The sequence below is a fragment of the Diachasma alloeum genome, unplaced genomic scaffold, assembly GCF_001412515.2.
Source record: "Diachasma alloeum isolate Michigan unplaced genomic scaffold, Dall2.0 Dall_scaffold_00206, whole genome shotgun sequence".
NCBI lineage: Eukaryota > Metazoa > Arthropoda > Insecta > Hymenoptera > Braconidae > Diachasma > Diachasma alloeum.
In genome coordinates this window covers 130,867-157,715 of record NW_021680371.1, presented here as the reverse complement: position 1 = coordinate 157,715, position 26,849 = coordinate 130,867, and the positions used below count along the sequence as shown (strand labels likewise).

The following is a 26,849-nucleotide window of genomic DNA, read 5'->3' as shown; positions in this document are numbered from 1 at the left end:
CTATTTATTTCTCTTTGTCAATTCATTACTCCCCGTCCTCATACCCAGGTACTCCACTGAATTTGATTATATTGAAGTGGAAAATTCCGAGTAGTACCCTCTTCTCCTCTTCCATTGTAGATTTTTTCTCTGCGTCAAAGTGACTTTTTTTAAAGCGGAAAATATTGAAAAAATTCAAGTGGTGGTCGGTTTCGTTCTATGCGAAAATGTTTTGTTTCTGAGCAGTTTTTTATTTTCAGTTATCTTATTCATAAAATAAAATTCTGTCCCAAACGTTTTTGTTTACGGAGAGATTTACGATAATATAACATTTAAAGCAGGGGAGACGGGAGCAAAGCGGGGTAGCTAAGAGAAAGAGGCGGGTGTCAGAGCTTCTCTATCATACTTATATTGCTTTGTAACAATCACTATTCACATTCTAAAGTTATCAACTAGCGTCTCTAACGTATTACTGTTGAGGCACAGTGGGGTAGTGTCCAAAAACTTTATAATAAGTATAAATATTGTGCCTTTGTTTTTCACCTTCGAATCTCCAAAAAATGACAGAAAAACTCTGAAATCGGTAGGAAAGGTCCTGACGAATCGATTTTTTAATTTGGGGCACGATAGTGTACGCATAAGAGAATTCTTTTTTTTCAATTTCATGTTTATCAACAGAAGAGTACATTGTAACAATTCGCTGTATATTTTTTTAAATTTTCGTCATTCATCAAATTAATTTTGTTTTTCACATCCATTATTCATTTTTTCCTAAAAAGCCATTTTTTTGCTCAACTTCATTTTTTCCTCTAGAAATTGAAATTTCCGGATTTAGTCATTAGATTTGTCTTGTTCATCTCAATTTTACGAAGTGAAATCCTAATACTTCTAATTGATTGTTTTTATTCTCTTGCTTCGGTAGGAAAGTGACATTTATATCAGTAAACAGAGGGTATGCACAGCAAGTGGGATTCCATTCTCGTTTTTTCTTTTTTCTGTTGTTACCGACCGTCGAGGCATGGCTTTAACAAAGTTATCTGACTATCTAAGTCTAGATCATTGTGAGAACTTGGTTTTAAGGACGTATTATACCCTTATCACAAAAATTGACGTTTTTCGAATTTTTCTGGTAAATTGTTGATCGAATTGACGTGAAAAAATCTACCGTTTTTGCGTTTTAGCATTACTTAATGGGTGACAAAATTTAATGATCGTGCAATCATTTTCCTGCGTTTTTCTAAAAACTTCGGAAATTCACAAAACTTTGGAAAAAATGCAGGAAAATGATGGCACTACCATAAAACTTCATGAGAGAGTCAATAATGATAAAACGCAAAAACAGTATATTATTTCGCGTCAATGCGATCAATAATTTGCCAGAAAATTGGAAAAAACGTGAATTTTGGCAAAAAGGGGTTAGTACATCCTTAATCAAAATACCCAATATGGCGGCTGATCCCGGTGTTTGAAAGAATTGAAAGAATTTCCACAGTTCTTCCATTTTTTAAAAAATTTTCCTTACTATTATTCGAGTTCTTTAATCGTTTTTGACTTTTTATTGATCCCTGATCGAGCGCTTGCCAACCCTTTGAATTCCGCAATTGTGGACTTTTTTTTATGTACCCCACTATGCCCCGGCTACCTCGCTTTGCCCCGGTCTTCCCTATATGTCCCTAGAAACCATGTTTTTCTTAAAATTATCCCCATGTTTGTTATAGAAGAATCGACTTGAATAAAGCCAAAATTTGACGTGAATCAAGCTGACAAATCGACTTCCCGACTAGAAATTTGACTCGGCAAGCCCTTCGGCCCTGATGCGGCATGCCGAGCCTGACGTTCGGCGCTGGTGTGGTCAACCGAGTCCGGCCTAGATGAGGCGCGTTACGCGAGTTTCACGTTCGGGCCAGATCATGGTTGCCGTATCCAAGCCGAGTCGTAGGGGCCAATTAAAATTATTATTAATCTTATTGGTAATTTATCATCAATTATTGCTCATTCAATCGCCACTCTCAAAATTGTTCCGGAAATTTTTTAATGAAACACCGGTTCAATAATTTCATATATATGTACACATGGATGATTTGACTATCCACGATCATTCTTAATAATGTGAAAAAAAGAAAATAATTATATGCTATCAAAATTGGTTATCTGTTATTTATCACTCTTGACTCCCTAACGTATTTATCGCTGAGAAACCGATTTTTTTTAACCTAAAATATTCCATCCATGACTGGTTTCGAACCCGGGAACCACAGATTACTAATCCTACGCCTTAGCCAACTAGCCTACCGCGCTATTCGTGCATTTTGAAATTCGTATTGTCTATATAAACCACGGTCGCCTGCACATACATATTTTCATCATGTTTTTCAACATTTAAATAGTTTGATATGACCAATTATGAATTTACCCCCCCCCCTCTCCCCCTCCTACTTTCGGCAGACGTTCGGTAGACATTCGGCGATCGGCTAGGATTTTATCAGTGTCCACTAGTCCTAAGATGGTACACAAATGATGAGATCACCCTATTCGAGGGTCGAACGATCATGAAGGTCGAACGATCATAAGGGTCAAGCTGAAGGGTTGAAAAATAGAATCTCGAGGATCAAGTGAGGTCAATGAAGAATATAATGATGAGTATAGACGGATACTGAGGGTGAATTAGCAAAAAAAAAAGTAAGGCAATTATCTCGGTTACATGGGAGGAATGTGCAATCCTAATGGCCGACTGACCCTAAAACAAATTGAAGGGGGGGGGGGTCTATGATGAGAAGAATATTCTTCCAATTTGTCTAAGTTGGGGTCGGCTGGCCAGATGGGGTATGCTTTATCTGGGTCTTATGAGAACCACATGAGTTATAATATCTATCATATACCCTATTCGGTATGCCTGCAAGCCGAATATATCCGGCATATATCGAATATATCGAATATACCGAATATATCAGCATGCCTATATATACCCTATTCGGCATGCCTGACAATACACGAGGCTCGCACCGAATTCGGTGGAGATGCGGTGAAGCCAGATTTGGTATGCCTTATCTGGGCCTTATGAGAGCCAGATGAGGTATACCCTATTCGGCATGCCTAACGAAAAACGAGACTCGCGCCGAATTCGGTGGAGGCTAGATCCGGCATGCCCTACATAAATTCTAGTCGGGTTACATCAGACCAATTTGCACCTCTCTGAGTCAGACTTGATTCATGCCGTCGAGACGACATGATTAGGTCGATTGGATTCAAACCGATTTTTGGACTTGATTCAGGTTGATTTTTTGAGGTGGGCAGATTGTTTTCTTATATGCTAACATCATTTTCTGCGCACACATTATTTTATACCCAAGAGAACTACACATCCCAGATAGGGAAAAACGAACAGGTCGGGCTCGGTCCGAACATGGCGGCCGGGCTGCCTGAGTTCGGGGCCCGTTTCTCAACCGAGACCGCGCTGGACGTGGTTGAAACGTAGAATGATAACATGGACCTACGTCTGGGCGCAGATCTCGACCCAGTGCTAGTTGTCAGTCCTTGGCCAGGCTCAATTAATCATTATTTAATTACATAAATATGATATGAGTGATTGAAATACAAGTAATTCAATATTACTCCTGAGCATTCGTGACAGGTTCAAGGAGAAAAAAAAATCAATACAGGCATGCGACTGGCACGGGGCTAGCTGCCAAACTATTCATGACAATTATCAATAATAATAAAAAACAAAATAATTAACTCTTTTAAGGATGATTTTTACCATTAATTGAACCCTACCTATCAAACCCTCACGCAATCATCGCTGAAAGGCCGATTTTGTTGACTTGAAATATCACCCTGACTTGGGCTAGAACTCACAACTTCACGATTACTAAGCCGGCATCATAACCACTTTTTTTTTTTGTAAAACATGTTTTTTCAGCCAAATGTTTGTACACATGTAATTAAATTAGTGGTCCTAATGTCTACTGAAAAAACATGAGAAAACGTAGTTAAACTAAGTTTAAGGAGATAACTGGAGAATATATATGGACATATGGTCGCTCCGTGTTTCAGATTGATTTGTTTAATGTATAAAATATAAATCTTGTCTTTTGAGGTAGGTTGTGGCTGTGACATTTCTTTTTGTTTGATGGAGACCAGAAATTAGCTAGTAAAAGTGGTAATTTGGTTTTTGACATCCCTAAACACTAGCGTATCGCACAGAGAAAAAAAATCATGAAATTGATCAATTCATCATGGTTGAATTTATCCTTCGAAGAATGATAAACTCAACCATCATATCGAAGTATTTTTATAGAAAAAATTCTAGAAATGATCCGTATTATTTTTGTTTTCATCCATTTTTTTCTTGAATTGCAAATTCTTCCGATAAATTCCATGTATCTTTTTACTAGATTCTAGAAACTTCGATTCTAAATTTGCATTTTTTGAAATATTTTTCTTTTTAAGAATTGTCCACTTTAGAGGATAGTGAATCTGCACGTTTCAGATGATTCTGAATCATCTGAACCCAACTTTTGAGGACATTTATTTTTTATTTTTTAAAGGGAATTTGGAAATTTGAAATTGAGACAAAAAGTAAAAAAAAAAAGTTTCTTTAGGGGATAATGAATCTGCACGTTTCAGATGATGCTGAATCATCTGAGCCCAACCTTTTAGAACATTTTTTTTCCATTTTTTCAAAGATTCAATTCAAAATTTCCAAAATGCTTTTCATTTTGAAAATGTGCTGATGAGGGGAACTCAATTCCCTAATTCGATAGATTCTAGAATATTTTTGCCTTGAAACCATCATTTTTTGGTTGATTAATTTCATTTATTTATTTTTTAAAATCAATTTTTTTTCTAGGTTTTAGCCGGATGCAAATTCTAAACTGCGGATTCCAGAATCTAGAAAAAAAATATTGAGTTTATATTTTTTTTTCTCTGTCCGCGCAATTAGTAAAATCTCTCCTTTGAATTGTTCATATTAATTTCGCCTCGGTTTTTTTCCACTTGATCGCTTTATTTATCAAGTCATAGAGATATTAAGTGATTCCACTATGGTTTAATCGGTAAATTAATTCAATTATGAATAATCATAATGATAATTATAGCAATAAAAAAATTATAACAATGACGATTCTTCTTCTCTTCATGATAATTAGTGAATAACATGTGATTTCAATGTCGACAATGCCACCTTGACTACTTTATCTTTACGATTACACCCTGAAAATTTTTAACTTAAGATCCTACCCTTAGTATTCAACACTCACGATGCTACCTACTTATGATTTTTTCGCTCCTTTCCGTTATTACGATTTAACCCTTGCAGTTTTCCTCATCAGACTTCCCCTTTATGATTTCACCCCTATGATTCCATTCTCATTATTTGACCCTTACGACTTAGCCTTCACAATTACACCAATGGCTGGAGCTTAATGAAGAAGCTTGGGCGCCAAGGCTTGGCAAGTCCAGGCTTGTGCTGCACTTGACCTGTTTGTCCAACACTGGCATTTCTTACCTGGTCAACTCTTCACAGGCTCATCTACACTAAGTCTAATAACACCGACACCCCAATACAAAACATGTAGCTCACATTATGTTTATTTTCGCGCTAATAATCATGTATAAATTCAACCTGTCTTGAAAGCTCAGTGTAATTTACAAGTGTGTAATTCGTCGATGTGTCACTGCTAAAGAAAAGCATGTGGAACAAACTGTTGTGTGTCGTTCTATTTTGTGCAAAACATGACGTGTAAAAAATTCTGTTTTTTCCGTGAAAAAACCAAAGTGTAGGCGTAGAATGACAGCGTGTAGAATCAGATGTGCAAAATAACTATCTGCACATATGTAGGTGTGCAAAGCTGTCTTTTAGTTTTTGAATTTATTTTTTTAACACTTCGTTGGTTGCGCTATGAGCGCCGTGCTGCACTTTTTCCTTTTTTTTAAATTACACTGCAGTAAAGCCTCAGAAAAATTTCAAAAAAATTGACATCTCATTTTGTAGTGTTTAGAAACCCTAACAGAGAATATATCCGTCAAAAATCTCATAAGTAGTTAGATTGTCAAATTTTTATTCTGAAACTCCGAACCGTGTACCAGTATAAGGTAAATTTTCTGAAAAACATGGAAACTTTGAGCTTGAAAGATAATCTCATGGGACTTCTCCAAGTATATGATCTAGATCCCTCTTGATTCTTTTCAGATTTTTCCTAGATCTTTCAAATTTATAATTATGTCGATGAATGCTGGTGCGGCGCGGTGCTTACGGCGCGATCAACGGATTGTAAATGGAAATTCTGGACAAATTGATATAAGACGAGATGGTGCATAGAGAAAAAAGTTACATTATTTGCTGTCTGTTGATTAGTTTATTGTTGAATTGGTTATATGCAGAATTTGTTTTGTGTTGAAATTGTTTTATGTTAAACAGTCATGGACCTATCAGGATATCTTCAATGTTTGAGATTTTGATGCTGATAAGTTGTCAAGACATTAGCTCTGATAGGAACTATATTAGTTTCTTCCACGGCAAAACTAATTTTCGCTCCTGTTTGGTAAAAATGATTTAATTTCAAAAGTCAATAGCAACTTCGTAAAAAAATGTGCATCACAGCGTGTTAAGAAATCGGAAACATGGAAAATTTTGAGGACCAATTCGTGCCTGATCATTGATGGAATCCCTGATGATGTAAGGGGGAAGAACTGGAAACAACAATCCTTTTGTTATTCAAAACATGAGACTTCCCGCGATGTTATCGACTAATCAAACTGCGCAGGTGCATGACGCAGCCGCCCCCGTCATGCCATCCAGAAGATCCAACGATTGGTGAAACTAGCTCCTGTAGAGTCCCCTCTACAGAATGCTGGCTTCAGCCGAACCACACTGTAGATTGTTGTACGCCATCTTGAACGTTACCCGCACCCCACGTTTCACCTTTCCCCATCTATGAACTGTAAATCGAGCGACCCACCCAGCGAATGCAGAGGAGCACCATACCAGTAGTGTCAACGCGGCGATCGTTAAGGCGACCCGTTTCGTCGTCTGCTTAATACAGGAAATTAACGTTTTCGATAGTAACGTATAATAAATACGTATAATAAAAGTCTACCGAACATAGTTTAAAACATTATTCGATTTGATTTTTGTTTTTCTTTTCTCATAGCGCTCGGTGCTAGTTAATTGTGCTTTACAGTGATTTTTTTATTCTTAGTTATTGACGTTTCCATCGTATCCGATAGTTTTCATTGAGACAACCAGAATAAGAAAAAAAAGTTTGGTGAAGTAACGCCCACCGGAGTGAAAGGGCACTCCAGTGTCCCGTGTTTGCGATTTTTTTTTTCGGCAAATATCATTGAGTGAAAAAAATTCAATTTTTTATTGGGAATATGAGAAGCACAATTATGCTCAACGCACTACTATTCGTATTTGGAATGCTAACATGTCAGGCGCAGGTGAGTGACTCGTTTCAGATTTTGATGAATTCACTTGAAAAAAAATAGATGTTCAGCAGGTAGAGAGTTTATTGATTGGAATGGACAGGAGCGGTTGTCTGGTAATTTTTCGATTGACTGAGATTTTGAAAGGGATGGATGAAATGTCATCAACTTTTCGAGACTGAAATCAATAACTATCATGTTCATAATTGAGTGCCCCAAGGGTTGAGGGGTGGGGTGTAGACACAATTATACGCAATATTCGGCAATATCTTTGGGGATTCTTGTTGTTTATTGCGAAAAAATGCATTATTTTATCTCTTTGACAGTTCTCCATAGAGTTGTGAATATATAAACCAATCATTGACGTGTGTACCTTCGACTGTAGGGCTCGTTCTGCAGTGACGTTTCAGTCATCCATAACATCGGAACTGCGCATAAGCGTTTAAAAAAGAATGTAGTTGAGTTTTACTATACAATTGAAAATGAATGAGAAATGAAAAAAAAAGATTCATCATCGATTTAAAAAAAATTCATGTTCCTCGATTCCTCGGTTCGCCAGATGGCCATCTGCTGGATGATTTCAATTTCAAATTGGTTGGTCTGAGTTGAATGAGAAAGTCACTCTATAAGAGCGGAAGTTGGGGGAGGGAGAGAACAGAAACAGAGGAAAAGAATTTAATGGAGGTTTTTTTTAAATGAATTCTTCATCTAAGGACCCAACCTTTCAATCCTCTATCATCTGAAGCTTTCTGCCGAGGATTGTCGATCCCCCTTTCGGCTATTCAAGATTATTCGATATTAAAATAATCCTAGGAAGAATGGCCCGAATGGGGGTCTTTAGAAAAGTTGCGAGCGGTTCAGGGAGTGGGGAAGGATAAAACTTTTCAAAGCTCCTCCGACACCTCACGAGCCAAACTGGCTTGTTAAGCTCGTGATAATTAATCGTTTGAGCGTACTCGAGAATGGCATCGGTTATACATGCACACCAGGTATTAGCGATTCGATAGGATTATGCCATTGGTTTGAATACGTGTAAATGAGGGTGTGAAGATCCTAGGTTGATATACAACACTTGTACGTATGGGTTTCTTCTTGTGTTGACACCTCAGCGAGAAAAACTTTTTAGAGTAATGATCGTAATTACCGAGGAGGGAAAATCACTATCGAGCGAGTTTGACTTCGCGTATGATGGTACTATTTTGCCCGCACTGCGGCGTTTGGTTACCAAATTCGGGCTGAATTCAGGTGGAGTCTCGAATATCAACACTGAAGTAGGCTTAGCTGGTAGGTTTGGGCCAAGTGCTGGTTACCCAGGTACATTGATGCCGCGAGACGAGACGAAACGAGAAACGGCATCTTCTCGTCTCGTCTCGTATCGAAATACGAGAGCAATTTCTTTTCTCGACTCGTCGAGAATTCAGATTCTCTCGTCTCGACTCGTCTCGCGTTATCTCGTCTCTATAATCCAATTTGCACGGAAAAAAATACACAGTCTCGCCTCTCGTTTCTCTCGTTCTCGACCGGCTCTTCTTGTCTCGTCTCGTTTCTGTCATTGTCTCGAATGACTCTTCTCGTCTCGTCTCGTCATGTCTCTCATCTCGTTTGTCTCGTCTCGTCTCGTTTCTCTTGCGTCTCGCGGCATGACTACCTAGGTAGGAATTGACGATGGAAACAAAGCTTATCAAGCGCTCAACCAAGGCTCGAAAATTCTCAATCAAACGGAGAAAAAAATTCCAGAAAAATTACTGTGCCAGCAGGGTAAAATAGGTTTGTCTGGACGGATCCGGAAAAATTACCGTGCCCTTTCCGGAAAATTTTCTGTGGAGTACAAGAATTTTTCAAATTGAAATCCAAAATGAACCTATTTTACCGTGCTACCACAGTAATTTCTCTGGAATTCGTTTCTCATCTGTGCAGACCTGGAGCCCAAGCTTGAATCAGTCCTCATTCAGGCCCAAAATGATAATCTGAATTGGGGTTTAATTTCTAAGACTCGAACAAGGGTTAATGCCAAGCCCTGATACAAGCATTGAATTAAGAAATTTTAAAGGCTCAATCGCGCTTAGTAGTGGCACGAAAGACTTCACGAGACAATGCTTTGGGGGGATTGTCCCGGTCTCAGTGAATACGGAAATTTTTGTCTCGTCTGAGTCTCGAAACACGCAGTATCGACTCCTATCGTGATGACTCCGAGTTAATTTATCTCATCTCGGTTGCCAGTTTTTTGCGTTTTGTATATGTAGAAAACGGAGACGAAGCCAACTACGACAAACACTGAGATTTTACATTAAAAACACGGAAAACTTGAGACCGAGATGAGATAAATTGACGCGGAGTCATCACGAGAGGAGTCGATACTATGCGTATTTTGAGTCTTAGAAGAGACCAAGGATTTCCATGTTCATTGAGACCGACATGATCTCCCCAAAGTATTGTCTCGTGAAGTCTCTCGCGGCATCACTAATCGCGCTTCTTTCTAACTAATTATATTATTATTTATAGTCACTTTGAATGATGTCGGATTCTTTCATCAGCCTCTCTATCGATTTCAAGAACTCCATAAAAAAGACTGAGGTAGGACCGTTAGTAACGGTCGATAACCCGATAAGCGTTAATTGTGATGATTGATTAATTAACAATGGATTTAAAAAAATATTATCATTATTATTTTTTATTAATTACTTGTACTTAAACATTATCCGCACACCTGTAACTGGAATACAATAAAATTGAACATTCGAAAAATTGCTGTTACTCGGAGGATTCGACTCTAATCCGTAGTCCAGCGCGTTACCACTAGACCATCTGAAAATTCTTACGACGAGATATTTTTCTCGAGTATAAAAATACAACGTGCTGTTCTTCTGTTTATCCATGAATAAAATGATGAGGAATTGAATAAAAGAATAGATTCGACGTATTAATGAGGTCAGAATCCATTAATCAATTAATTACAGATGAGGATCATTATAATCATGATGATAATTATGCAACCTCGTGACGGATATTTATGATTATCTTTGTAGAAGGAACAACAAAGTTTTCACCATCGTCAAGTGATGGTCATTAGTGCAAGAATTAGGGAAGTCAATGAAAGGTGGACTTTATAATTGAGGAATTTTTAATAATATTCTTAATACTCAAGGGCTCGACTAGGCCTGAATTGACCCTCGTAGATGACCCTGTGAATTTCTGCCTAATATCGACAATGAGAACAGGGTTGGCTGAGGCTTGAGCCTCTGCGCTTCGAGAACCCAGGGTTTCTACAAGCTTGTTCCCATCGTCAACAATGGTAATTCCTACCATGCATAATTTACCGGGGTACCCATCGATGGTTATGTTGCATTAGACTTCTAGTGAGTTTCCTCTATGAGTATACACATAGGAGGCATTTGAAATCTTACGGTAATTCACCAGAAAACGTCAATGCTCTGATATAATGACTTATTTATTCCAAACGAGATTCGTTAATTATTATCTAATGGTAGAGTTGAATATGACTACATGAATATTCATTAACAGTTAGCGAATGGTTCACTTGAAAGGTGAAAGTCGAGTCAAACAAGGCTCCGCAAATATGCATTTGTTAACTATTGAGATCCAACCAAATCCATTCGTTGACAATAACTAATCTTTTTTATCTGTGTGGATACACTGGTTTCCGAGATTGGTGTGTAAGATTTTCTTTCGAAGATTCACGGATGAAATAAAAGAAACTAACGTTTCTGACTGCCATCTCTCAAATTAATGACGTTTTTGTGGGCTACGATTCGGTCAACAATAAACAATTATGATGGTAAAAAACTGATGATATTCAAACTAAAAAATTGCACAAAATTAATTTTTGAATTTTCTACTTATGCAATTTCTGAATTGAGTCTTATCATTTTCCATCGTTGTAATTGTTTGTTGCTAACCGAAACCGGAACCATGACTTGATTAATTTAACGGTTAAATTAATGAAGGGGAATTTTTTTTGCAACCCCTAATCGAACAAAAACCAACTTTTTAGTTTCCAGGAAGAAAGAATTCGAGAAAGCTAGGAGGCCGTGTTATATGCCAAAAAGTGAATTTCGACTGTAAAGCTCTTTCCAATGGAAAACTAATTTAAAAAATATAGATATCATTGCTCTCTTAGGTATTTGCATTATCCCCTGCATATCCCCCTATGCATGGCACATGTAGCCCTATAAATTCTTATTCTAAAATTCTATTCTAAAATTTTTATACCCCGGACCGGACGCGGACTTATGACACTCCGAGTACTATACACAGAAAATCTAAACGTAAATTGCGTTGAAGAAGTCCCCTTTAATGCTTTCTGAAGCGTGTTTTACGCTTGAAATTAATGCATAAATTACGCTCAAAATCGCCGTAAATTACGATTATATAAATGGAATTCACGATTTCGTATTCGTAAATTATGATTTTTTCCGCATTTTACGTTCATTTATCCGTAATCAAAGACGAATTTTCGATCAAATTACATAATTCTTAGAACGAATAGGGAGGGTCAGAATGTTAAAGTCCAAAAATGAGGATCAGAATATAAGGGTAAAAAATGAAAAGTCAGAATATAAAGACAGTAAGGGTCAGAAAATAAGGGTTAAGATATAAGCGTCGAATAATAAGCATCAGAATATAACAGCCAAAAGGGAGGAATACAGAGGTAACAAATTGAGCATCTGAAAGTGAGGGTTAGAGAAAAAGGGTTTGCAATAAGGTTTAGAAAATTAGGGTCAAAAAGTGAGGGTCAGAAAGTTCTTATTTCCTGATCAGCAGATCTCATTTTTTCACCTTCACATTTTCACCCTCCCTTTTGCCCCTCATTACCTTGTGACGACACGGGTCCCCTATTGGAAAAACCTAAGGCAGAGGCGTAACACGCCTGATCAGAATTCCGGATCGGACTTGATCAGTTTCTGATCAAGACCTGAACAGAATTTCCACTCGGGTCGTCAACCCGAAATTTATTTTTTTTGTTTATCAAATTTTCGATTTTTCCTTGAACTAAGACCTTCTTCAAAGGCATTGAAATTTAACAAGCCTCTAGGAGATCTCTCTCATCCCCTGAGAATCGGGAAAGGAAGAATTGTAATTTCTTTCCCAATGCTAATATTCTTATCATCTCCAACGTTTACAACTCCACGGCGGCGGACTAGGTCGAGAAGAGGAGGTCCTGAGAAAAATCTCTTGGGGCCAAATAACATCCAGACCAGTCCGTCCAACCTATTAGAAGAGAGGATTGGACGAGGGCGTTCCTCTACGAGGCCCACGCATTTCAAATGGGAGCACAAGGTGTCTCCAACCCAGGATCCAATCTCATCAACCATGGAGCAGCGATACCCTGACGTGAAGGATGACCGAAGAAAAGGATTTTCCCCCTCCTGTCCAGTCAAACCTGCAGGACACCAGCGAGGGATATCCGAGCATCATCATATTTTCTATTTTTTAACAAAAACTTTCGGAATTTAATTTGAGGATAAAATCCATAAAATTTCATATTGAGAATATTCTCCAATCAAAATATTTGTTAAAACTTCGATATCCAATCAGATTTGTCATTTTAAAACAGGTGAGGGGGGATTCCTCCTCCAATTCGGACTCGAACCAGCATCCTTAATGAGCCTGTCCGAACGTGCAGAGTCTTCTCCTAGCTGTCGCGCAGTATAGACGTGTCAGCTAGATCAGCACAATTATTTGTCATTTTCATCATAATATTTAGTCTATTTGCTGTCCCGGTCCCTGTCCAGTCTGGCGGAAGGTGGTTTCTCGCAAATAATCAGGTGGGCAGAGCCGAATTATCATTAATTTCGAGTAAAATAAGAGAAATATAGTATTGTTGTGGCCTCTCTTTTTCTAGCGTCTATCTTGGCGTCTCTATGAACTGAGGGTGTTAGAGTCGATCCCTTAGATTGATTTTGAGATTTTTCATGATTACTTTGATAAATCTGATCATTGATATCGGAGTTGATTTGATTGTCGATTAATTTTGTTACAACCTCAAGTCGAATTTACACTTACAATTTCGAGATCTTATAATTCGATGTAAATTATTGGTTTTCAAATGATTATCAATTCATTTGCCCTGTAAGAATTCTCTCTTTGCTTTTGTTGAGGTCTCAAAGCCTTCAACCATCATTTCACTTGTAAATATTCTATATTTTTCTTTTATGAGATTATATTTTCTTTATTTTTATATCTAAAAATGTGTTTTTCTTTGTGTGAGAGTGGAGGAGAATCCTAGAGTGGGGATAACAATCCCCCTCCCCCTTGTAACAATTAGGGTCTACTCAAAACTCCTGAGCTAACCGTCATTTTGGAAATATTACACTGAGGAGAGTCGATGCCCTCTCTAATTAAAATTACATCGACTGGTTCTCAACAAACATAATTTGCCATTTTAATAAAAGATGAAAAAAAATTTTAAACTGTAGCTTTATGTGGCCTCCCGATAATTGGAAACGTTACAACCTAATTCTCACTTTTTGCACCTTATATTCGTACCATCAATTCCTGACCTATATTTTCTGATCCTCACCCGTTGACCCTTATATTCTGATAATCTTTTTCGAACCTCATATCCTAAAAATGAATCATCACTTGAAAAAAAAAGTGATTTCTAGCGTAAAATACGATGTTTTTTGTAAATTACGCATGAGTAAATCATAATAGACGTTTCTATTAAAATCGTAATTTACAAATTGCTAAACGTGAAATAGGCTTATATATGACACGTAGAAGGGGCTTCATTTATACGTTATTTACGTTTTTATTTTCAGTGTTAAATATTTTTTCTAAGCCTAAATGGCAGTTTTCATTACGAAAAAACGACACCAGACGTATTGATGTTAAGTGTAAATCGCGGATAGCAAAACGTAAACTCGCCAACTTTATAGTCCATAAAGTGCGATGATGAGTGTTTTGCATTGACTCTACTGGATATGATTTCGTATTTCTTCACTCTACCAAGGTAGGAAATGGCAGTGTTGGATAAACGGGCCAAGTGCGGCACAAGTCTGGGATTGCCAAGCCTTGGCACCCAAGCTTGGTCCGACGTTCAGTCGTCCCAGGGGACCAAGGCCCTAGTAGCAATTTTGTCTAGCGGGGCGACTACCTGTCGGGGCGACAGTGGGTGGGCGAGCGTCGCCCGCGTGTATTGAACTTTACTCTGTAGGACGTTCCGGGGTGACCTCGCCCGCTTGCGTCAAACTTTGCTCTTTTAAAAGCATAGGGGCGAGCTCCTGTCAGGTCCTATTGTTTTTGTTCAGTCACGTGGAGATAAGGGAGAGGTTATGGAATAAGTGAAGGGTATCTGGTAATTATCAATAATTTTTTTTTATCGTTATTTTACATCGCTTCGACCCGGTTAGGATATACTGCGATGATGATGATCAAGACATTAAATAGTTAGATGGCACCATACTACCCGGCCGGGATTTGAACTCGGAACTTTTTGCATGTGAGGCAACGAACTTACGCATACTTAGAGAATAATTATCAGAGAATCATGCTTAGAGTAATAATTATTTTGGTTTTGTTATTATTGATAATTGTTATGAATAGTGTGGTAGTCAGCCCCCTGCTAGTCGCATGCCGGTATTGATTTCTTTTCTCCTTGAACCTGTCACGAATGCCCAGGAGTAGTATTGAATCACTTTTATTTTAATCACATATCATGTTCATGTAATTAAGTAAAGATTAATTGAACTTTCCCAACGACTGGCAACCAACCAGACCTGGCTCCATGTTATGGTCCCAGGTTTTAACCAGGTCCTGCGCGATCCCGGCTGAGGAACGGGCCCCGCATTACGGCAACCCGGCCCGTTCATTTTTCCCTGCCGGGAAATATGTCGATGTTCGCGCAAAAAGAGCCCACTTTGTCGATTTCAGTTGCCATGATATTTGCAGCTTTAAATGTGCGGAATGTTATCATCATTATTGGAGCGTACTTAACTCAATAACGATAAAGTGGTCCCTTTTCATACGGATGGCCGTATATTTTGTCATAAGCCAGCTCATGTATCTGCGCACTTTACTCAATCAATCGTCAATTCATTTGACTAATGAGCAATATTACTCATTATCAAATATACCGCATATGTATGACTGCCACTTAAAACCTTTATAATATTATACTCTGGTGGGAGATGAAGAATGGACCAGGATCTAATTGTCCACTGTTGGTAGAGACGACGAGATAAATATCGCAGCAATGAGTGCAAGCAGTTCGTGAAACTACACAATTAATCACATCCACACTCCTCAAGTTATCGAATTACTTGGAATGTATACTATATATTTATCCGAACGTATGCTCCAGCACTATATGGGAATAGTTTGTGGGAAAGTATGCTCCTGCAATCCCACATGAAGCAGGGAATAAATTTCTTTCCGTGAATATAAAGCTTTATCGTTCACTGTGATGAGTCGTACCCTTTGTGCCACGAATTTTTTCGTACGATGCCATCGTATACCTCATATAGAACATACCAATGCTGGATAAACGGGCCAAGTGTGGGACAATCCTGGGCTTGCCAAGTCTTGACGCACAAGGTCCCTGGGGATCAGGGCTTGAGTCCGGGGGGAGGAACTGGTAACCGATCGTTGGTCAACAGATCTGGTTTAGCCTTGGGCCGAATATTGGCATGCCGGAGTTCGATAACCAAGTGCCAGCCAGCGGTAGCCCGGAATTTGGTCATCGAGCTCTAGTGATGCCACGAGACACTTTACGAGACAAAACTTTGGAGAGATGATCTCGGTCTCAATGAACATGAAAATCTTTGTTCTCGTCTCAGTCTCGAAATACGCAGTATGGACTCCTTTCGCGATGATTCCGAGTCAATTTATCTCTTCTCGGTCTCAAGTTTTTCGTGTTTTTTAACGTACAATCTCGATTTTGTCTCGGTTTGTCTCGTCTCAGTTTTCTACATATAAAAAAATGCGAAACCGAGATGAGATAAATTAACTCGAAGTCATCACGAGAGGAGTCGATACTGCGTATTTCTAGACTGAGACGAGATCAAAAATTGCCGTGTTCACTGAGACCGAGGCAATCTCTTCTAAAGTATTTTCTCGTGATGTCTGTTGAAATGTCTCGCGGCATCACTATTGCGCTCTAGCCGTTAGTGTAATTGTGAGGGTCTAAATCGTCAGGGTAAGATGATGAGGATAGAATCATAAGAGTAAGATCTGAAGACTAAAATTCTAAGGGTTGAATTGTAACAACGAGAAGGGGAGACAAAATTATAGGGTTATTTCTGCAATCAAAATTTCAGCCAATAGAATTACACTATCCGACGTTGTTTTGTATAGCCTACACGAAATTCAACTGACAATTTCCTCAATTCTGATTTTAACCAATCAGGGTGCGGTATTCGGGATCACGTGACACCTTTCACACTGATTAATTTCCCCGGCTGCAGGGAAATTATCAGTCTGATAATTTCCCTGTAGCCTATCAATTGTTTTCTACGAATTTGACAGATATTCCTCACATTTTGGTGAAATGTGTCCCGTAACCCTGAACACCACACCCTGATCGGCCAAAATCAGAATTGAAGAAATTGTCCTCCGAATACCTCTCGGCCTTCAAAATTCATCGGATATTTCCCTCAAGTTTTCCTGCATATCAACGATCGAGATTTTAATCTGCAAAACTGATCTCTCTCGTAGCTATGCAACAAATCATTCGGAAAATATCCGATAATTTTGAAAGTCTTGAGCTATCATAGCTGAATAATTGTCTGTCGTTCGGTAATTTTCCCCTTATCAAGCAGAATAGTAAAAAATTGTCAATTGCCGATTACGGAATCGACTCAGAAAATTTAAATGATGGTATCGTAATTTTTCATAGGAGATTCAGGTAAAAATCACGGACCGCTCTGGAAAAATTCCGTGATTTTAGGTAAAAAATTACGTGACAGTTCCGTAAAATTTCCGACAACCACATTTCGCTCCGGAATTACGGAAAAGATACGTAATTTTTACTGAATATTTCCCTCCGTGTAGACCCGACGCTGGCCAATAATGGACTATCATCGGTGTATCCTGGGCCATCCCCCATCTCTTAGTAGGGCTCTTTCTGAAGCCAGGTGGCATTCTGATACAATTTTGACTTGGTTGCCTGAAACGCCATTTGGGCAGGGCACTTCGAATTGAAGCTAATCAGACTGGTACTTGATCACCCTGAGCTCAATCTGGGCGCAGCCTAGATATATGAAGCACTAGCTCCAAAGGTTAAATTGAGCCCACTGATAGGTAAAATGAAACATAAGTGCGTGGAAACGACACTAACTGTGGGGTTAAATTAACTCTTTTCAAGTGTAAATTAACCTTCATTGGGGTTAATTCAACCCTTTTGAAGTGTGAATTTACCTTCGTTGGGGTTAATTAGTCCCAAAGGGATTTACTTCAGACATGAATTTGATCTGACGATTTATTTAGCTAACAGGGCTGGGTGCAACCGGCTCCAAGAAAATTTCTACACTTGAATTAAATAAATGTTTTCTTTGAACATGATGGAAATTGATTTAGTTCTAATGATTTACAAATTATATGAATTAGTTATACCGACGGCGGTGGCTGTGTGGTTGGAGTGTGGGATTGGCATGCGGGAGACCCGGGTTCGATTCCCGGTTGGGGGGGCCAAAATTTGTGACACTCTAAATCTCACGGTTTCATTGTCGAGCGGGAGTCTCGCAAGAGACGACTGTACCTGGGCAGGTTTTTCCCTCAAATAAGGTTTTCTCTTGTCCTTCGGCGAATGCGGTACATGGGGTTGGGGGGTGGGAAGGGAACTAATCGTAAAGACCCGAAAGGGTATACGAGAAGAAAAAAAATTTGGATTAGTAATGCAAGAATAATAAAAAAATAAACAGAAAATTTGCGGTTTATTTTACCCTATGCCTTCCCCTTCCTCCTTCCCATTAATTAGCCGGAAACACCAACATGGGTAATACGACCTTATTTCATATGACCTGCCAATATTGTTGAAACACACTTCGAATTTATGTCAGAAAATATACGAAAATGATTTTCTTCACCTAAAAAAACTCTTCATTTGAAATTAATGAATCGTTCATTTCATTTCAATGAATGACTTATTTAAAATAAAATACTATATTTCGTAACGAGTGCAAAAAAGTGTTTTTTGGCGAGTGGGAGGTTTATATCACGAGCCGAAGTTCACTTTTCGTCACAGCGTGATGAAAAAATTGTTTCCTTGAATTTAATAAAAATTTTATTCGAAATTTATAAATTATTTATTTGATGTAATTAAATCCTCTTTCTTGAAACAAGTAAATAAGTTTCTTCATTTCTAACAACGACATTTTTGACATGAATAAAAAAATTGTTTCATTTTCAACTAATGGACTCTTCGTTTGGCTGAATTGAAAATTTGTTCATATATCTAAGAAATTGTTTATATGATATAGATGGAAGCGCAAACAAAAACCAAATTCAAGTTTGAATAATAAGTTCACTACCAGCTATTCGAATGAAGCCATTTGGTTGATTCAAGTGAAGTTCATTCAATTAAAATACACCTTCTCGATGCACGGAGATAATATAAAATTAAAAATTACAATGTGAACATAGTAATCGAGGACCATACCGGAAAAACTTTAAAATTTGATTTATCTTGACCGAATTTTTACTCGGGACAAATTAAATTTTACTTTTATTCTACCACTTTCTACTATACCGACTCACAGTTTTTACTATGTTCAACAGTACATTTTGAGTGTGGCGAGCCCTCGATTACTATGTTCACATAGTAAGAAATAATATTATATTTTTTGTGTGTGATACTGTATATTAATAGAACAACTTAGTTGCTGTTAACGGGGCTTCTTAACTATTAATGTCATTATAAATTAATCATCATAAATTCAACCCTTATTTCCTGACACCCTTATTCCTGGTGTGACTGAACCATAAAATTGGGTTATTTAAATCGAACTCTCAGATGCAAATTATCCTTAAATAGCGTGTAATTTACGCCCAAATTGAGTATATTCTACCTTTTACGGGTATTCCTCCTACCCGAGTGGAAATTCCGGTCAGGTCTTGATCAAGTTGGGATCAGGTTAGACCTGCCCACTGATCAGGTATTGATCAAGTTGACGGATCCGGTCTTGATTAGACATGTTACGCCTCTGACCAATCCGGATTTGATCAGGACGAATGGATCCGAACTTGATCAAGTCAACTGTATGAAAACCGGATGACCTGTCTGTCAGTATCAATAACAATTATCAGTCATAATTAATGCAAAACAAAAGATAATTCAATTCTTTCACCGTAGGCTGCCTCTTTAAATGAATCTCTACTATTATTACCTCTGAAAAAGCTTATTATTTTTTTACCGATGCTGGGGATCAAACCAGGGACCCTATGATTGCTAATCCTATGCCCTAACTACTACGCTATCGCGCTATTACTATTGAGTAAACTGTACATTGCCTATATAATTTGTATCGGGGTAATCGTTGAATTTACGATTATTCCTGATCTCGCGGATGTGCGTGTGTATTCTCAGAGATAAAATATGTTGAATTAAATTTTTATTTATTTCATTAATGAATAATAATAATGATAATAAGTATAACACTAATAAATAAATAGACATTTGGTGATTTTTTTTCTCAAGATCATTTGCGTGTAAGTTTGATACTCCTCTAATACGTATTTACGGCATCATCATTCCTCCCTTCTGTACATCTGAGAAGGGCTGGCTGTTAATTAAATTGATTAATTAAATTAAATTCATTAAATTAAATTAATTTAATTCAATTTATTTTATCTATAGTATAATGATGCTTTTTAAAGATTGAAAATAATTATTGATAATGGTTGATGAAACTTAATTTGAGTAGTATAATAATAGTTAATTAAATTATCCGAAAAACTTATTAAAATTAATGTCAGGTGGACCAGATCTGAATCTGATCATTTTCTCTTCAATTGACCCCGTGCAAATGCCGATCAAAGACATCAAATCCGAATTTGATCAAATTGGGGTCAGGCAGCCGACCTCAGGGTGAGATCGTGCCTACCTGATCAGAACTTGATCTGAATCATCCTGCAGTTTTTCGGATCCGATCTACTGGATCAAAATTTGGTCAGGTTCTCATCAAGCATCATCTGATCATGTCTAACCTGATCAGAACTTGATCTGAACCCGCCTGTAGTTTTTCGGATCCGATCTTCTGGATCAGAATTGGTCAGGTTCTCATCAGACATCATCTGATCATGTCTACCTGATTAGAACTTTATCTGAACTCGCCTGTAGTTTTTCGAATCCGATCTGCTGCATCAGAACTTGGTCAGGTTCTCATCAGGCATCATCTGATCATGTCTACCTGATCAGAACTTGATCTGAAGCTACCTGTAGTTTTTTGGATCCGATCTGCTGGATCAGAACTTGGTCAGGTTCTCATCAGACATCATCTGATCATGTCTACCTGATTAGAACTTTATCTGAACTCGCCTGTAGTTTTTCGAATCCGATCTGCTGCATCAGAACTTGGTCAGGTTCTCATCAGGCATCATCTGATCATGTCTACCTGATCAGAACTTGATCTGAAGCTACCTGTAGTTTTTTGGATCCGATCTGCTGGATCAGAACTTGGTCAGGATCTCATCAGGAATCACCGGATCAGTCGAACCTTACAACAACCTGATCAAGTTCTGATCGTGCTTTAGGTGGGCCTGAAGCAATTTCCACTCGGGTATCCGGGGTTAAATCAACCCTAAGAAGGATTGAACTATCTTTTTCAGATGCTAAATTTCGTTTAGCATTTTTTTGTGTCAGCCATGTTAAGGGTCTGACACCAAGTCAGATATTTCGAGGATCAAATGAACTAAGAATAGTTGCGGAAGAGAGAGTTGAATGAATGGGTCTACGATTAAAATTCGATGCAGATATTGTTTATTGTCAAGTCTACGAATATTTGAAAATCATAAATGGAAGCAAGTCATACAGTGGCCATACGAGATTCAGAATTTAAGATTAGTATTGTAGACTATTCAGTGATAACTGGATCGAGGGGGGATGGGGCGGAAGTGGTATAAGGTCACAAATGATTCTTGACAATTTCATTTTCAGTTAATCATAATTAGTAATACAACTGAACGTGTTTCTTTAGTCCGTATCTACACGGAGAGAAATATTCAGCGAAAATTACGGAACAATTAACGTAATTCGCAATGTGGAATCGTTTTCCAGCAATTTTTATCCGAATGGAAGAAAAGAAATCTGAAACATTCAGTGAATTTTTAGGTTCATCACCGAACAAAGTACCAAATTGTCACGTAATATACCTCCAAAATCAAAAATTCTTGAAAGTTCAAAAATTTTTATGAAGCTGGTGAGTTATGTGTAGGTTCCGTTCCGTAAAATTTCTTAATCGTTGGGGAAACATTATGGAAAGACTTGTCCCCACAGCGGTGTCATCAGACGGGTGGTTAATTTTTACGGAACAAATCGTAGAATTTACGTAGCGACTCACACTTTTTATTGAATTTTACGTGGCTCGCGGACCACGTTTCAAACGTAACCTGCTTACGTAAGTTTTACGTTTTTTTTGTAATTTTTATTGAATTTTTCTCTCCGTACATCAGGCTTGATCAGGTTCAGGTCCATCGAATCTTAGCCAATTGGGATCGAGTAAAGTGGTAGTTTGGTTCCATTTTTTATAGTCATACGAAAAGAGTTGACAAAGATTGTTCATATATAATCACTGCTTGTTTAGTTAACTTCTTTGTAGTTTCTCAATTTCGATAGTGTCAAATTGATGAATCTTCAATAATAGAGTAAATCGATTCCCAGTCATTACTTTTCTACAATATATGAACGAGCTATACCATGGCTTGCACATATACACCCAATCCTATTGCACCTGAGATGCAACACGCCAACTAAAACAATGGTCTGTAGGAAACCTCGATCTCATCAGTGTCTCTCAGAGGACAGTTAGGTGGGCGAATCCATTTGGCTTGAAAATATTATAATTGTTTTATCCACGCACTCGACGATTCCTTCAATTATGTCAGGTCATACCAAAAAGTTCCTACGGTTTTGATGGTAATTTAGGTTCTTCAGTTGGCTTTCTCACCTCAGGAGTTTCAGGAATAACATTTCCTTTTGTAGTTTCATTCTTCGATTAAAGCTGTGTATGTTTCCTTTTTTTCATAGCCCCGTCTAAAAAAAAGATGAATTTGTGATTAAATCAAGCTGAGATTTTTCCACGCGTCATCATTGAAAATGTGTTCATCATCATTAAAGGAGTATTGGAAGGTGGGAGTATCGGTACTGTTGCTGCCATTCTCCTTTCCCAGAGGTTCACGAAGTTTATTTTCATTTTCGTTATTGTCCTCCCCGGCTAATGACTGTACACTATTAAACCTTGAGCCTCATTTGAATAATAGACGATTTTTTCCATGTCAACAGCATTGATTTTAAATGTTAAATACTCATTAATACTATTTACCCATATCTGATATATGTATATTATTCCATGCATCATCTTTTTTATGACCATCTTCGAAAAGAATGTCACATTTTAATTTCAAATCCGCTACATGGAGAGAATTAAATAGTAAAAATTACCACGACCATAGGAGAGAATGCTATGCCCACGTAGTAAAAGAGTTTTCAACTGACTCTACATAGTAATCCTTAATATGATATGGTAATGATTACCATGTCACATGGTAATGTTCACTATGTCACAGGGTAATGTTCACTATGTCACATGATAGTGCTTACTATGTTATATGGTAATGCTTACACTCTTAGAATTTTTTTGAAATTTCATGGAAAATATTGTAGGAATTCTTATGAGAGCGATATTGAATCCGATTTAAGGGAAAAATTGCTGTGACATTTCGAGTTTTAGTTAGAACTCATGGAAATCCATGAGTTTTCAAGGGAGTGAAGCGGAAATTTCACAACTTAACTGAATTTCCAATGGAACTTGAATATTCAGAAACGAAATGACATGAATTTTCAATTTATCCCTGAATTTTCCTGATTTTTCGAATTGTCACGGAATGGTTGAACTGAAAAAACAAGTACTTTATTGATTTTAGATCATTTAAGTAGAAAATCAATGGAATATTTGATTTTTCAATGACAAAATTTCCTAAAATTTCAGTGTAAATTAAACATGATGAAAATTTCTGGAATTTGAGATGGAAAATTCACGCATTTGCTTTATATGGTAATATTCTTTATGAAAAACGACGGTGTCAGTCAAGAACTGTTTTTTTTACCGGATGAGTATTGACTGTGATATTTATGATTGATTGTTTATGCTAAATAGATTTCGATCAATCAGAGCGCAGTATTTAAGGTTACCCGACAGTTTTATACCGGGTATTTCCCTCAAGCTCCCCTGCAACCAAACGATCGTGCTAAATTTTGCAGAAAAATCCCTCACGCAAGCGCTCGGGATTTTTTAACCTGCAAAATTTGGCATCCTCATTTGTTTGCAACAAAGCTATCGGAAAATATCCAATATATATATCTGCATCTACATCTACTAGTAATACCCGATGAGTTTCAAAATTATCGGGGGATGGTCGATTAATACGTTCAGAGTCACCTAAATCTTACGATCTTTTGTAACTTCCGCTTTTTTTCCGCGGTCAGTCCATCAGGTATTACTACTAAATATTGCATATAAAGTATTGAGCACAACACGTGTTAAGACGCCTCATTGTTACTGCCATCAACTTCACTCTTCATTTTCTTCACGATTAACCCTAAATTCGTGACTATGTGCAGGAATCGCTGCAAAGCTCATTTTTCCTTTTTCAATATCTATTGAACAGCAGAGTAACAAATTTTGAAAACAATCAAATGGATTTCTAAAAAGTGTCAAGAAATTTTGAATTTTTTTTCCTGGATTAGGTCTAGTAAAGTGGTCTTAACAAAAACGTCAAAAATCTGGTACACGGAGAGAAATATATGAGAAAAATTGCCGTGCTCGCACAGTAAAGTGGGTTCAGACGGTTTTTCCAGGTGAAATCTATCGCAAAGAGTAGGAAAAAGTACTGTTGCACGAGTAATTTTTTGCTTTCGGATAAATGCGGGGAAAAATTCTTGTGCACCACGGTAAAATCGAAGCGACAATGAATTTTTACGAGAAATACGGGAAAAATTATGACACTGGCTGGCAAATTTTTCCGGTGCTCCCCACGTAGGAAATGCCAGTGTTGGAGAAACGGGCCAAGTCTGGCACAAGCCTGGGATTGCCAAGTCTGGGCGCCCAGGCTTGGACCGAGGTTCGGCCATCACTGGGGACCAGGGCTTGAGTCTCGGGGGAAGGGCAGGTAACCGAGCCTTGGTTGACAGATCTGGCCCAGCCTTGGCCGGACATTGGCATGCCGGAGCTCGATAACCAAGCCTCAGCCGGCGGTGGCCCGGAGCTTGGTCATTGGGCTCCAGCCGTTGGTGTAACTGTAAAGGTTAAGTCGTAAGGGTGAGATGATGAGAATGGAATCATAGGGGTGGAATCATAAGGGTAAAATCTGAAGAGTAAAATTGTAAGGGTCAAATCGCAATAATGGAAAGGGACGACAAAATTATAAGGCTGACATTCTGAGGGTTGAATGGTAAGGGTGGAAACTTGAGGGTAAAATGTTAAGGGTGTAATCGTAAAAAAATGGTGACATTGTAGGTGTTGAAGTCACATGTTACTCGCTAATTATTACGAAAAGAAGAAGAATCGTCATTCAACANAGGGTGAGATGATGAGAATGGAATCATAGGGGTGGAATCATAAGGGTAAAATCTGAAGAGTAAAATTGTAAGGGTCAAATTCCAATAATGGAAAGGGACGACAAAATTATAAGGCTGACATTCTGAGGGTTGAATGGTAAGGGTGGAAACTTGAGGGTAAAATATTAAGGGTGTAATCGTAAAAAAATGGTGACATTGTAGGTGTTGAAGTCACATGTTACTCGCTAATTATTACGAAAAGAAGAAGAATTGTCATTCAACATTAATCCTAATTATTACAATTATTATTGTAATTAATAGTAATAATTATTATTATTCATTATTGAATTAATTTTCCAATTAAACTATAGTTGAATCACTTAATATTTCTATCAACTGACTAATAAAACATTCAAGTCGAAAAAACCGATATGGAATTAATATGGACGATTTGAAGTAGAGGTTTTACGAATTGCGCGGTAGACTAGTGGTTAGGGCGTCGGTTTAGTAGTCGTGAGGTCGTGGGTTCGAGCCTACGTTAGGGGGTAATACTTTAAGTCAACAAAATCGGTTTTTCAGCGATGATTGCGTTAGGGTTTGGTAGGTAAGGCACAATCAATACTAAAAATCATCCTAAAAAATGTTAATTATTTTGTTTTTGTTATTATTGATAATTGTCATGAATAGTTTGGCAGTCAGTGCGGCACCAGTCGCATGCCGGTATTGATTTTTTTTTCTCGTTGAACCTATTACGAATCCTGAGGAGTAATATTAAATTACTTGTATTTCAATCACAATGAGGCTGATGCTGGCGGGAGCAGTTCAGCGGGAGATGGGTATAGTTTGTGAGGCGGACTGTACGGTCCCCACCGTAGCCGCTCGCTCAACGCCACATCAGTAGCCACGAGTTTAAACCTCCTCCCAGACAAATTAAATGATAAAAAACAATCAAACAATTTTTTTTTATTATTATTATTTCTTAATGTATGACGAGGGTGGGGAATGATTTCTCGAGAAAGAATTTTATATATTTTTTATTTTTATAAGTTTTTACGCGGTCAATAGGGGTGCAATAAACGCATACACCAATCGATGTCATTTTATTTTTAATGTGTCCCTAANTATGTGATTTATTGAATTACTGCGCTTAACTTTTCTTTACAATATCTCGAATTACAAATTCGTCATCTAAAGAATGAATTTTACATTTAAGACTATGAGTATCTTTAATCGGTATATAGCAATGAAATTGACGAGTTCCAACGATGGATGAAGCATTCTCAAATCGAATTTTCAACGCCTCTTCTTCTAATGCACGTTCTTCCTCAGTACAAAAGATAGTTTGAATGGAAGTCATCGATTCTTTCGCGAATTCGTACAATTCGCGTGGAGTTGTGATTTGATTATCAAACGGCCTTTGGATACTTGCGCGTGCTGCGGCTCTCTTGAAAGTGCCACCAATCCCATCACAGGGCGATTTTCCGTGAGAGGTTGCGAAAAAATGCCATTCAGCATCCACACCAAAGTCCGCTTGATGATAAACTAGATTAATGAAATTTTTTCGATTTTTATATTGAGAACTAGCACCATCAGAAAAGTGGAAAATTTTCTCAACACAATATTTTTCTTTTAGAATATTTATAATTTTCCTAAGGAACAAATGCACAGCTACAGTGTCGTGGACGGAGGACTCGGCAATAACTACAAAACTATC

General features: G+C 37.8%; 1 protein-coding gene across 1 annotated transcript in view; it reads left to right on the top strand.

The window, feature by feature from the left end:
- Positions 1-6,910: 6,910 nt before the first annotated feature.
- The window catches only part of LOC107036124 (amyloid-beta-like protein), a gene marked incomplete at its 3' end in the record, with an annotated part of 135,271 nt that continues 115,332 nt past the window's right edge, over positions 6,911-26,849 (top strand). Inside the window, exon 1 of the mRNA XM_015253865.1 lies at positions 6,911-7,419. Within this exon, the coding sequence (XP_015109351.1) occupies positions 7,354-7,419 (66 nt within the window). The remainder of the gene's footprint in view (positions 7,420-26,849) is intronic.